Source organism: Pristis pectinata, chromosome 20, assembly GCF_009764475.1.
Source record: "Pristis pectinata isolate sPriPec2 chromosome 20, sPriPec2.1.pri, whole genome shotgun sequence".
Taxonomy (NCBI): Eukaryota; Metazoa; Chordata; class Chondrichthyes; order Rhinopristiformes; family Pristidae; genus Pristis; species Pristis pectinata.
Genome location: NC_067424.1, coordinates 6,132,872 through 6,145,913, shown reverse-complemented (window position 1 = coordinate 6,145,913; position 13,042 = coordinate 6,132,872). Strand labels below are relative to the sequence as shown.

At 45.1% G+C, this 13,042-nt stretch overlaps 1 protein-coding gene across 4 annotated transcripts in view; it reads right to left on the bottom strand.

Annotated features, from left to right (window-relative positions):
• Window positions 1–10,649, bottom strand: part of LOC127580809 (ras-related protein Rab-7b-like) — a 68,565-nt gene extending 57,916 nt beyond the window's left edge. For 2 of the 4 annotated variants that reach the window (XR_007957879.1, XM_052034716.1), the window contains exons 1-2: window positions 10,386–10,649; window positions 4,776–4,837 (exon numbers count right to left, since the gene is read on the bottom strand). Coding sequence is in view for 3 of the 4 variants with exons in the window: in XM_052034716.1 (XP_051890676.1) it covers window positions 4,776–4,828 (53 nt within the window). In the remaining variant the exon portion in view is untranslated. Of the gene's footprint in view, window positions 1–4,775; window positions 4,838–10,149; window positions 10,248–10,385 lie in introns of those variants that run through there. The other 2 variants (XM_052034715.1, XM_052034717.1) reach the window with 2 other exon arrangements.
• Window positions 10,650–13,042: the final 2,393 nt, after the last annotated feature.

The window sequence follows — 13,042 nt, the reverse complement described above, 5'->3', positions numbered from 1 at the left end:
ATGTGGGAGGAAACCGGAGCACCCGGAGGAAACCCACGCAAACTCCTTACAGACAGTGGCCGGAATTGAACCCCAGTCGCTGGCGCTGTAAAAGCGTTACGCTAACCGCTACACTACCATGCCTGGTTACACTACCTCGATGCACTGTTGTAATGAAATGATCTGTATGGACAGCATGCAAAACAAGTTTTTCACCGTACCTCAGTACATGTGACAATAATAAACCAATTTACTATTTGTTCCATTATAAGTTTGATTGTCTGTGTTCTCCACTGGCACTTACTGGCAGTGGCCAGCAGGTGGTGCCTTTGCCTGATGACCAGCACTAGACTTGGCCCCTTGAAGCTGCCTCATTTATCCACTATGAATATTTCTGTTTTATTGGTTGTTAATCTCATTCTGAAAATTTTTGGGGTTCACATCATTTGTTTGGGAAAAATGGAGATATTGAATATTTTTCAAAGAAATTTTGGTTTGCGTAATGACTTACAACTGATACAGGAGCCTGAGGGCACATACCACCAGGCTTAAGGACAACTTCTACCCCACTGTTATAAGACTATTGAACGGTTCCCTTATACGATGAGATGGACTCTTGACCTCATGATCTACTTTGTTGTAACCTTGCACCTTATTGCACTGCATTTTCTCTGTAGCTGTGACACTTTACTCTGTACTGTTATTGTTTTTACCCTGTACTACCTCAATGCACTTTGTACTAACTCAACGTAACTGCACTGTGTAATGAATTGACCTGTACGATCGGTTTGCAAGACAAGTTTTTCACTGTACCTTGGTACAAGTGACAATAATAAACCAATACCAATACAACTGAATTGGCAACATCGGTAAATAACACCAGTGCATTGCAGCCCTATCTTTTCACCCCCTTTTCTCCACTGACTAACATTTTCCACCACATGACCACTGACACTCCATTACATGGAAGTCCAGTATAATCTCTGCATTTTTCAAAAACACATTCAAAAATCAGAATGCATGGCTTGACGAGAAGAAAAATTATACAGCAGAGAGTTTTACATAAAAAAGGCACAATCATTTTTTAAGTAGGTCATTGAGAGTGTTTCATTGGTTATTGACACAAGCCAAAAAATTAATGCTCTAGTAATTTATAAACCTGTGACAATGAATTGATTGTCTTCAAAAGAGTAAACCGTTGGTTGTACCCACGAGATGCTGGAGGAACTCAGCGGGTCAGGCAGCATTGATGGAGGGAAATGGACAGTTGATGCTTCATGTCAAGACCCTTCCTCTGGGCCATCTGGAATTTCAGTCCAGCTGAAACATCTCAATCTGAAATGACGACTGTCAATTTCCCTCCACAGATGCTGCCTGACTCACTGAGTTCCTCCAGCATTTTGTGTGTTGCTCCAAGATCCAACATCTGCAGTCTCTTGTGAAAATATTGGTTATGACAAGTGACCCTCATTCCCTGCACAGCGTTTAATCCATGGCACCAGTTGTGGCTCAGTTGCCTTCTCTTGCCTCTTACCTCAAAGGCTGATGGTTCAAACCCCACTTCAGACACTTGAGAAAGGTGAACCTTCTCAGTGCTGTCCGATGGGAAGGGCTGCCTTCTGCATGAGACCACAGTGTTCCTGACAGGACTTTTTCTTTTCTCCAAATTTTTATCTTAGCCACTGTTATCTGACCAGGAATTGGGTGAGGTTGCCTACAAGGAATTTGCATCCAGAGCTTGGCAATTTCTAAAGAAAGAACCACTGGAAGAAATGATGTGGTGTATTTTTTCTTAACTTTTTTTCTGAACTATTTATATATTTTTTTGATTTATAGAAATGTCCTTTAGATCATCAGAGATGCTTCAAAAGAGTTGAAAAAGCCTTTGCCAGCATAGGCCATCAGAGGAGCAGATTCCTGTGTAGGAGAGGTGCAGCTTCTGTTACCTCATACGGCACAGAACAGGCTCTTCAGCCCATCATGTCCATGCCAACCATTAAATACTCATCTATACTTATCTATATTAATCCCATTTACCAGCATTTGGTCCACAACCTTCTTTGCCTTGGTGATTCAGTGCTTATCCAGATACTTCTTAAATGTTGTGATACAACCTGCTTTCACCTCACCTTTAACTCCTCGCCTTAAATCTATATCCTCTGGTTTTAGTCATCTCCATTCTGGGGAATCATCTCTTCCTCTCCTATTTATCAATGTGTCTCATAACTTCGTATACCTCCTCATCTCTTCCTCTCCTATTTATCAATGTGTCTCATAACTTCGGTATACCTCCTTATTTGGAACTTCTTGTGTCTCTGGTGAAAGTGTCTGCAAGTGGATGTGGATGTTGGGAATTCACAGAAAACAGTCTGAAGATGTTCAGTATGTCACAAAAGACTCTTGCAAATTTCTACACATGAACAGTGGAGAGCATTCTGACTGGTTCGTCACCGCCTGGTATGGAGGCTCCTATGCACAGGATCACAAGATGCTGCAGAGGGTTGTAGACTCAGCCAGCTCCACCACAGGCACAACCCTCCCCACCATCAAGGACATCTTCAAGAGGTGATGCCTCAAGAAGGCGGCATCCATCACTAAGAACCCTCACCATCCGGGACATGCCCTCTTCTTGATACTGCCTTCGGGGAGGAGGTACAGGAACCTGAAGACACACACTCAACAATTTAGGAACAGCTTCTTCCCCTCCACCATCAGATTCCTGAACGGTCCATGAACCCATGAACACTACCTCGTTATTCCTCTTTTTTTGCACTATTTATTTATTTTTGTAATTTATAGATTTTTATGTCTTTGCACTGTACTGCTGCTGCAAAACAACAAATTTCACAACATATAAGTCAGTGATAATAAGCCTGGTTCTGATTCTGATTCTGAAAACATACATCCCACATCATCCCCATCAGGAGAGATTGGGGGTCTTCTCTCTCTGGAAGAGGGAACGTTGAGGAGTGACCTAAATGAGGGGTGTAAAATAATGAAGGGTTTGGGATAGAAGTTGCTTCATCTTGTGCGAAAATCGAATTGGAATTGGAATTGGTTTAATATTGTCACTTGCACTGAAGTACAGTGAAAACTTGTCTTGCATACTGTTCATGCAGGTCATTTCATTACACAGTGCTTTGAGGTAGTACAGGGTAAAAACAATAACAGAATGCAGAGTAAAGTGTTACAGTTACAGAGAGAGTGCAGTGCAGGCAGACAATAAGGTGCAAGGTCATAACAGGTTAGCTAAGCAGAATATTTAGTTAACACTCAGACAAATTGAACACAAGCTCCTTCACTGAGAGGACGGTGAGAATGGGGAGCTCGCTCCCAAAGGACAAATTCATTTGAGAGAAAGAAGGTAAACACACAAAGGATAGGATATGGTGATGCATACGAGGAGAACAAAGTAGTTGTTCCTGACAGCCTTTCACTGATCTGTAAATTCCATGGAATAAATCAGTGTTGACCTTGGAGCAACACACAATCTGCTGGAGGAACTCATTGGGTCAAGCAGCATCTGTTGGGGGAAAGGAATTGTCGATGTTTCGGGTCAAAACCCTGCCTCAGTACAGTGGCTCTGGTCGCACAGACAATCTGTGACTTTCCGAGCTCAGAAATATTCCAGATTCCAGACAAGGATGTCATTAAATGAGAGATGGTGCAAAAAAGATTTACAAGGATGTTACTGTGGGCAGGCACGGTAGTGTAGCGGTTAGCGTAACGCTATTACAGCGCTAGCAACCCGAGTACAATTCCGGCCGCTGTCTGTAAGGAGTTTGTACGTTCTCCCCGTGTCTGTGTGGGTTTCCTCCGGGTGCTCCGGTTTCCTCCCACATTCCAAAGACGTACAGGTTAGGAAGTTGTGGGCATGCTATGTTGGCGCCGGAAGTGTGGCGACACTTGCGGGCTGCCCTTGAACACTCTACGCAAAATGTGTATTTCACTGTGTTTTGATGTACATGTGACTAAGATATCTTATTTTATCTTATCTTATCTTATCTTATCTTATCTTATCTTATCTTATCTTATCTTATCTTATCTTATCTTATCTTATCTTATCTTATCTTATCTTACTGGCATTGGAGGGCTTGGATTATGAGGAGAGGCTGGATAGGCTGGGACTTTTTCCCCTGGAGCATAGGAGGCTGAGGGGTTTATAAATCATGAGGTGGCATAGATAAGGTGGATGGTCACAGTTTTTTCCCCAGGGTAGGGGAGTCCAAAACTAGAGGGCATGTTTAAAGTGAGAGGGGAAAGATTTAAAGGGGACCTGGGGGGAAAATTTTTCACACAAAGGGTGGTGTGTATATGGAATGAGATGCCAGAGGAAGTGGTAGAGGCGGGTAGAATTATAACATTTAACAGCCATTTGCACAGTTATATGAAAAGGAAGGGTTTCGAGGGATATGGACCAAACACAGGCAAATGGGAAAAGCTCAGTTTGGCAACTTGGTCGGCATGGACAAGTTGGGCTGAAGGGCCTGTTTCTGTGCTGTCTAGCTCTATGGCTATTTGCAATGTGTATTCCTGGCCAGGAGCAGACACACAGTGGATGGTCTCTAGATCCTGATGAACTGTATGGCTCACTGCTCAAGGGATATGTGTGAACTCTGTGTGATTTACAAGGCTGATTTTCTAGGTTTGGAACATTACCCTCCCATGACGTTGTCTTACAAGTATCTTATTTTTTTATTCCCCCACCCCTCCTTCCTCCTCGTCACCACTTTCCCCAAATTCTCCTGGAATATCTCCACAGGATAACAGGTAAGAAAAAATATTTTGCTACTTACTCCATAGAACCAATGATGACTATTTTCAAGCTCTCTGTTTTGTTGCTGTTCATCTATGCTTTCTGCAAAACAAACAGGGGAAACTGTTTCAACACTGTGTAGGTCACCGAAGACCAGCAGGGCCGTCATTTTGTTGTCCAATGGTGGGGCAAGGGTTGAGTGGCAAGGCCAATTCTCAGAAGGTAGGATACCGCAGATGCTGGATGTTTGAAATAAAATCAGAAAATGCTAAGAAACACTCAGAGGACCAGGCAGGATCTGTGGAGAGAGAAGCTGAGTCAGTGATGCCCTTTCATCAGATGCTGATCAAGAGCTCCCACAGCACGTTTCTGTAGGCATTCTGAATTTAGTCCCAGCAGTAATGGAAAGGTGTCACATTGCCAGGTTGTGATGGTGGGAGGCTTGTCGGAGGATCTGCAAGGGATGTACAGAAGGGTATTGGGGTCTAAATCCATAGCTCCCTGAAAGTGCCCACACAGGTAGATAGGGTGGTAAAGAAGGCATTTGGCATGCTTGCCTTCATTGGTCAGGGCATTGTGTATAAGAGGAAGGAAGTCACGTTGCAGCTATATAAAACTTTGGTTAGGCCACACTTGAAGGATTGTGTGCAATTTTGTTCGCCCCATTACAGGAAAGATGTGGCGGCTTTGGTGCAGAAGAGATTTACTAGAATTCGTGGATTCGATTACATTGGGATATGGGCCAATTGGTGCCAGGTGCACTCAGGAAAACTAGGCCTTTCTCAGGTGTAAGGTGGATCTGAATGGGATTACTGCATGCCACATCCAGCAAGGTCAACTTTACAAAAGTATTCACCAGAATATTAAGCCTGGAACAGTAGGCCATCCCCTCCTGATCCCACATTCAAGGAATAGCTGAAGGTTTGGATGTCAATTGGCAAATTGGTTTATTATTGCCACACGTACTAAGGTATTGAGGCTGGTCATTGACTTCAGGAAAGGGGGCGGTGTACATGCACCTGTCTACGTCAATGTTGCTGAGGTCGAGAGGGTTGAGAGCTTCAAGTTCCTGGGAGTGAACATCACCAACAGCCTGTCCTGGTCAAATCACATAGATGCAATGGGCAAGAAAGCTCACCAGCGCCTCTACTTCCTCAGGAGGCCAAAGAAATTTGGTTTGTCCCCTTTGACTCTCACCAACTTTTACCGATGCACCATAGGAAACATCCTATCTGGATGTATCGCGGCTTGGTACTGCAACTGCTCTGCCCAGGACCGCAAGAAACTGCAAAGAGTTGTGGACACAGCCCAGCACATCATGGACACCAGCCTCACCTCCTTGGACTCTGTCTTTACCTCTTTCAATTGAGATCCTTCTCACTCTCTAAAGTCCAGAAGAATTTAAAAGATTTGAACATAAAAACCCAGGCTGGACACCAGCCTCCCCTCCTTGTCTATACCTCTTGGTGAAGCAGCCAGCATAATCAAAGACCCCACCCACCCAGGTCATTCTCTCTTCTCTCCTCTTCCATCAGGTAGAAGATACAGGAGCCTGAGGGCACGTACCGCCAGGCTTAAGGACAGCTTCTATCCCACTGTGATAAGACTGTTGAACGGTTCTCTTATACGATAAGATGGACTCTGACCTCACGATTTACCTTGTTGTGACCTTGCACCTTATTGCACTGCACTTTCTCTGTAGCTGTGACACTTTACTCTGTACTGTTATTGTTTTTACCCTGTACTACCTCAATGCACTCTGTACTAACTCAATGTAACTGTACTGTGTAATGAATTGACCTGTACGATCGGTATGCAAGACAAGTTTTTCACTGTACCTCGGTACAAGTGACAATAATAAACCAATACCAATACAGTGAAAATCTTGCATGCCATCCATACTGATCATTTTATTACATTGGTGTATTGAGGTAGTACAAGGGAAAACAATAACAGAATGCAGAATAAAGTGTTACAGAGAAAGCACAGTGCAGGCAGACAATAAGGTGCAACAGTGGAGTGAGTAAAATCTGTGAAGATCAGAATGGGAGATGTTGGTGACAAAGCTGGGGGATGTTACAGTAAAAGGAAGGACCAAGGGGATGAGAATGTTTGGTCGTATGTATACCACTGAGATGTTGCTGAAAGGGGAAGCCTTGCAGGTCAGAGTGCAGAGGGTGTAGGGTGAAGCCATACGTGAGAGAGGAAATTGTTTACTTCGGTGGATCTCACTGCAAAGACCACGATATATTGTCCATCCCCAATCACCCCTTGAATTGTGGAGATAGTTGAGAGTCAGCCACATTGGATGGAGTTGATGGGGAACGTGTGGAGAATAAAAATTGGGATGAGCGCAGGATTGGTGTAAGTGGATGGTTGATGGTCAGCAGATACTCGATGGGCTGAAGGACCTGTTCTCAGCTGTCCATAACATTAGTCAGTCTGGAATCACATACAGGCCAGTCCGGGTAAGGGCAGACGACCTCCTTCAGCACTATTAGTGAACCAACTGTTTTTTTTAAGTAAAACAACCTATTATTGATATAGCTTTATAATACCATGAATTAATTTGACTTTAATTTTCTCTGTACAACAGTAGAATTTGAAGTCTGTATCAATGGGCCAGACGTTTAGATGCTGGGGATTGATGACTTATACAAGTTGGATTTAATATTAGATCTAGGGTAGGGACATGTTCGGCACAGCTTTGTGGGCTGAAGGGCCTGACTTCTGTTGTAATTGTTCTATGTTCTATCTTAACATTAATGTTGTAACTATAACTTGGCACAATGGGATACTGGCTGTGAGAATGATGGTTCCACAAGCAGAAACAGTAGACTATTCATTGCTCTGTTCCAAGCTCTGTCACGAGAAGAGGTCACCAGGCTGACAGAGAAAAAGATTCAAGGGTGTGCTAAAGAAACACAACATTCCCACTGACTCAGGGGAACCTCTGGCCCAGGATCTCTCAAAATGGAGAAGGGACCTTCAGGATGGTATTCAGAAACTTGTCACCAGGCATCAGGAGAACATAGACTCCCCGTGTAAGCCAGGGAGTAGACCAACTCACAAACTAATGACCCCCCCTCCACCCCGCCCCACAAGTAACCTCATGCCCCATCTGTGGATGAGCCTGCGTGTCCCACATTGGCCTCCTCAGACCCCATAAAACCAGAGTGAAAGCAAGTCATCCTCAGTGCCAAGGGACTGCGAGCAAGAAGGAGTCATTGGTAGTCAGAGAGAGTAGATAAGGGGAAATGAGGACCAGACAGGATGATTGGGGAGCTAACAACCCTGAGGCACGGATTGAGATAACACAAGAACATCTGTGAGTCTACGCAACCTTGAAAATATTAGAGACTGTCATGAAATATTTCAGTGAAAGGAGAAAGAGAACCATAAATGTTACTGCATCATTGAGAAGTTCCTCAAGATCTCTTCCTGTGCGTACACTTGAATAAAACCTTGGCTTTCTTGAACTCCACAGAGTCATGAGTGGCCTTTATTCCCTTCCAACAACACCATTCTGAACTTGACCACCTTGCGATACACTTCCAGTACCACACAATGAAGACAATGTAAGATAAGCATTGTGAAAGTCTTAAATCGTTACACTTGTCTTAAATAAAGCTCAGGAGATTACACCCAATGTGCTTGTTTAAGTTTCTAAAACATTACCAAAGGAAAATCGTCCGTGAAGCAGGAATATAGCGAGAAGCCAGTTGTTGCTTTCTTTGCCTTTCTCTGTTCTCTGAGGTCAGTTGATGCTTCATTAAACAACAAATAAAATGCTGGAGGAACTCAATGGGTCAGGCAGCATCTGTGGAGGTAAATGGACAGTCGACGTTTCGGGTCGAGACCCTTCATCTGGGCTGAAAGATGGAGGGTAGGTGGACAGTATAAGGAGGTGAGAGGATGGGGTGGAGGAAGAGCTAGCAGGTGATAGGAGGATCCAGGTGAGGAGGGGTGAGCGGTCAGTGGATCCAGGTGAGGAGGGGTGAGCGGTCGGTGGATCCAGGTGAGGAGGGGTGAGCGGTCGGTGGATCCAGGTGAGGAACTGTTGAAGCAGCTGAACACAGGCCTGACACCAAAAGTAATTTTTAACAAGGATTTTGTGCTCTTCGCCCTTGGAGAACAAAGGAAGACTTGCCTTTCACAACATGCCGAATTGTTTTACACCCAATGAAGTGCTTCTACAGCCACTGTTGTAATAACAGCATTGCAGCCAATTAACGTACAACAAGATCCCAGCAAGCGCAACACAGTAAAAGCCAGATGACGGTGCCACTGAACTATCTGCAGACCAACCTGGATAAAAGTTTGGCACAGAAGGAAGCCGTTCAGCCTGCTGATTCTCTGCCATCTCCTTGTAGAGCATCCACCAGTCCCACTCCACCTGATCTTTCCCTGAACCCTAAATCTTTTAGACAAAAGATTTTTGGATCTGTTCCCCCTTGTTTTGGCTTCCCCCTTGTTTTGGCTTCCCCCTGCTTACGCTATCTAAACCAATCCTGTCCACCTCTTTCAAATCTCCCCTCAACCATCACTGCAGCAAAGACAACCCCAGTGTTCCCAGTCTCTGTGGCTAAAAGTCCTCGTTCCTGGAATACAAGATTTCAGATCGGTGTAAGAGATTGTGAACAGCTGAGACATAAGAGACTGTCGATGCTGGAATCTGGAGCAACAAACAATCTGCTGGAGGTTCTGATGCAGGGTTTCGATCCAAACCGTCGACAATTCCTTCCCCCCTCCCCACAGATGCTGCTCGACCTGCTGAGTTCCTCCAGCAGATTGCTTCTTGCTGTAACTCTACGTGGATTTGGTCATAACTCCTCTATGTTTAAAAAAAATCGAATTACTGAAGGAACTCAGCGGGTCAGGCAACACCTGTAGAGGGAAATGGACAGTCGACTTTTCAGGTTGAGAAGTCGAATCCAGTCCAGATGAAGAGTCTCGATCAGAAACATCGATGGTCCATTTCTATCTACAGGTGGTATTGGTATCGGAATTGGTTTATTATTGTCACTTGTACCGAGATACAGTGAAAAACTTGTCTTGCATACCGTTCATTCAGATCGATTCATTACACAGTGCAGTGAGGTAGTACAGAGTGCATTGAGGTAGTACAGGGTAAAAACAATAACAGAATACAGAGTAAAGTGTCACAGCTACAGATGATGTTCAGTTTACGTCGATAATAAGGTGCAAGGTCATAACAAGATACTGCCTGACCTGCTGAGTTCCTGCTGTAGTTTGTTTTCTTTGCTTCAGGTTCCAGTATCTGCAGCCTCAGGGGAGACACAATTAAAATTCCCAATCCTTAGACTGGCTGATCCCACCAAACTGCCGGTATTTGACGTGACCTCCTAATAATGATATCAGTTCTCAGTGTGCTGTGTGATCACATTACTTACAGAGGTGAATCTGACTGGATACAAACAGGACAGTGTCACAGTGTGAGAGGGTGCTGTCACAGACTCCACAGCCCTAGAGACTGGGGCATAAACTCAGCTGATTAATCCATTGTACAACGGACCCCAGCAGCGAGAAAAAGGGAGAAGGAAGTTCGGAAACACCCTGCCACCAATCAAGGAATGCGGCCTATGAAAGTGAAAGCAACAGTTTGTTACGGTTGTTATCCAGTACTCACAGTTTGGCACATTCCTACTGCAGCTTCTGAGAGGCAATAAGGAGGTTACACTAGGTGTAGATATCAGCAGTATCCCACCATCTGGTTCCTTCAGCCCTGCTTTACGATGTAGGTCGATGAGGAAGACCCAGAGATTGTTCAACTGCCACACAAAGGAACTTGTCAAATTTACAGCAAAAACTGGTTTGTTCAGATTCGGCTTACACTGCCTCAGAGAGCACACAGGGGTGTTTCCCTCGAAACAGCTGCTGGCTCACTACAAGATGGAACAATATCATCACCGGCTTACTGCATTAAAGGGAACGTTCCATCCGGCTGTCAATATTGTGCAATCGCTGACTCAGTGTGAACCACAGAATGACATAACATCAGACCTTTACTGCATGCGTGTATTACTGAACCAAGCATCTGACTCCTGTGCTGGTTGCAATCTCCTTTCTCCCTTCAGACACTGTCCTGGAAGGTGAATTCCCCCTCCCAAAGAAATCAGAAAAGCTCACCCCCTCCTGAACTATTTGGAAGCCTGTTGATGGTGCTGGTGCCTGGAACATTGGAAATTGTAAATGTATTGTCATGGTCAGAGAAGGGACAGTGAGGCCCAATGTTCTGCCAGAACATTGCTAGGGTACAGCACCTTCAACACACTGATGCTTGCCATACCTTGTTGATATGGGGCTTGGAGGGATATGGGCCAAACACAGGGACTAGCTGGGTGGACAACATGGCTGGCATGGACTGGTTGGGCTGAAGGGCCTGTATCGGTGGTGTAGCGGTTAGCGTAACGCTTTACAGCGCCAGCGACCCGGGTTCAATTCCGGCCACTGTCTGTAAGGAGTTTGTACCTTGTCCCCGTGTCTGTGTGGGTTTCCTCCCGGTGCTCCGGTTTCCTCCCACATTCCAAAGATGTATGGGTAAGAAGTTGTGGGCATGGTATGTTGGCGCCGGAAGCGTGGCGACACTTGCGGGCTGCCTCCAGAACACTCCACGCAAAAGATGCATTTCACTGTGTGTTTCGATGTACATGTGACTAATAAAGATGTCTTATCTGTGCTGTATTGCACCATGATCCTATGGTGAAGAAGGCGCTTGGGGTGCTGACCTTCATCAGTCAAGGCATTTATGTGGTAAATACCCATCAGGGTCACCAGCGCCCTCCAGGGAAGGATGCCCTCCTTACCCAGTCTGCCCTATGTGTTACTCCAGATCCAACACTGGATTCTTAATTGCCTCCTCAATTCAGGGGCAATTAGGGGTGGGCAATAAGTTCTGACCTTGCCAGCGACATCCACATGCTCTGAATGTATAAAGTGAAACTAATGGATATTTATCTCTTAGGAGTTTAGAAGAACTTCTGTCATAAGAGTGACATAACTGTGAATGCATCCCATTACAATTCTCTGGCATTGTGACTTACTGAGGATGTGAGCAGTGTTTAAATATTTCTTCCTCAAAGTGATCTACAATCTCCTTAAAAAAATATTCCACTGTAATGCAATGAGACCTCACTCATCCTGTGAGTGATATTGAAAAAGTTGAATCACAGCTTGGTACAGCAGCTGGTCTGCCTGAGACCACAAGAAACTGTGGGGAGTTGTGGACACAGCTTAGCACATCACGGAAACCAGCCTCCCCTCCATGGACCCTGTCTATACTTCTTGCTGCCTCGGTAAAGCAGCCGACATAGTCAACGACCCCCCCCCCCCCACCCCGGACATTCTCTCTTTTCCCCTCTCCCATGAGGCAGAAGATTGAAAGCCTGAAAGCACGTACCACCAGTCTCAAGGACAGCTTCTATGCCACTGTTAAAAGATTATTGAATGGTCCCCTTGTACGATAAGATGGACTCCTGACCTCACAATCTACCTTGTTATGACCTTGCACCTTATTGTCTGCCTGCACTGCACTTTCTCTTTAACTGTGACACTTTATTCTGCATTCTGTTATCATTTTCCCTTGTACTACCCCAATATACTGATGTGATGAAATGATCTGTATGGATGGCATGGAAAACAAAGTTTTTCACTGTACATGTGACAATAATAAAACCAGTTACCAATTTACCAATTTGCATTGTTCTACTTCTCACTAGCACCGGGCCAAACCAGCTCTGCAAGTTATTAGCTGGAGAGCTTTCTGGAGACCAGTTCATCGCACATTCCTTAGAGAACCACCATTCCACAGACCAACCGATGGCCTCCTGAGTTGAGAATAGATATAACTGACTCAACAACACCTGCTGCTTGAGAGGCTGGGTAAAAGAACCTCAACAACAAGAGCAGAAGTAGGTCATTCCTGACAGTATCCTGACTAGTTTCAACATGGTCTGGTACGGCAATTCCACTGTACAGGAACACAAGAGGCTACAGAAAGTAGTGGACACAGCCCGGTCCATCACAGGCCCAGCCCTCCCCACCATTAACAGCATCTACAGGAAGTGCGGCCTCAAGAAGGTGGCATCTATCATGGAGGATCCCCACCATCTAGGCCATGCCGTCTTCTCGCAGCTACTGTTGAGCAGGAGGTACAGAAGCCTGAAGTCCCACACCACCAGTTTCAGGAACAGCTACTTTCCTACAACCATCAGGTTCTTGAACCGACCTGCACAACTCTAACCCTACCTCACCACCAGAACACTACGGATCACCTCTTACACTACC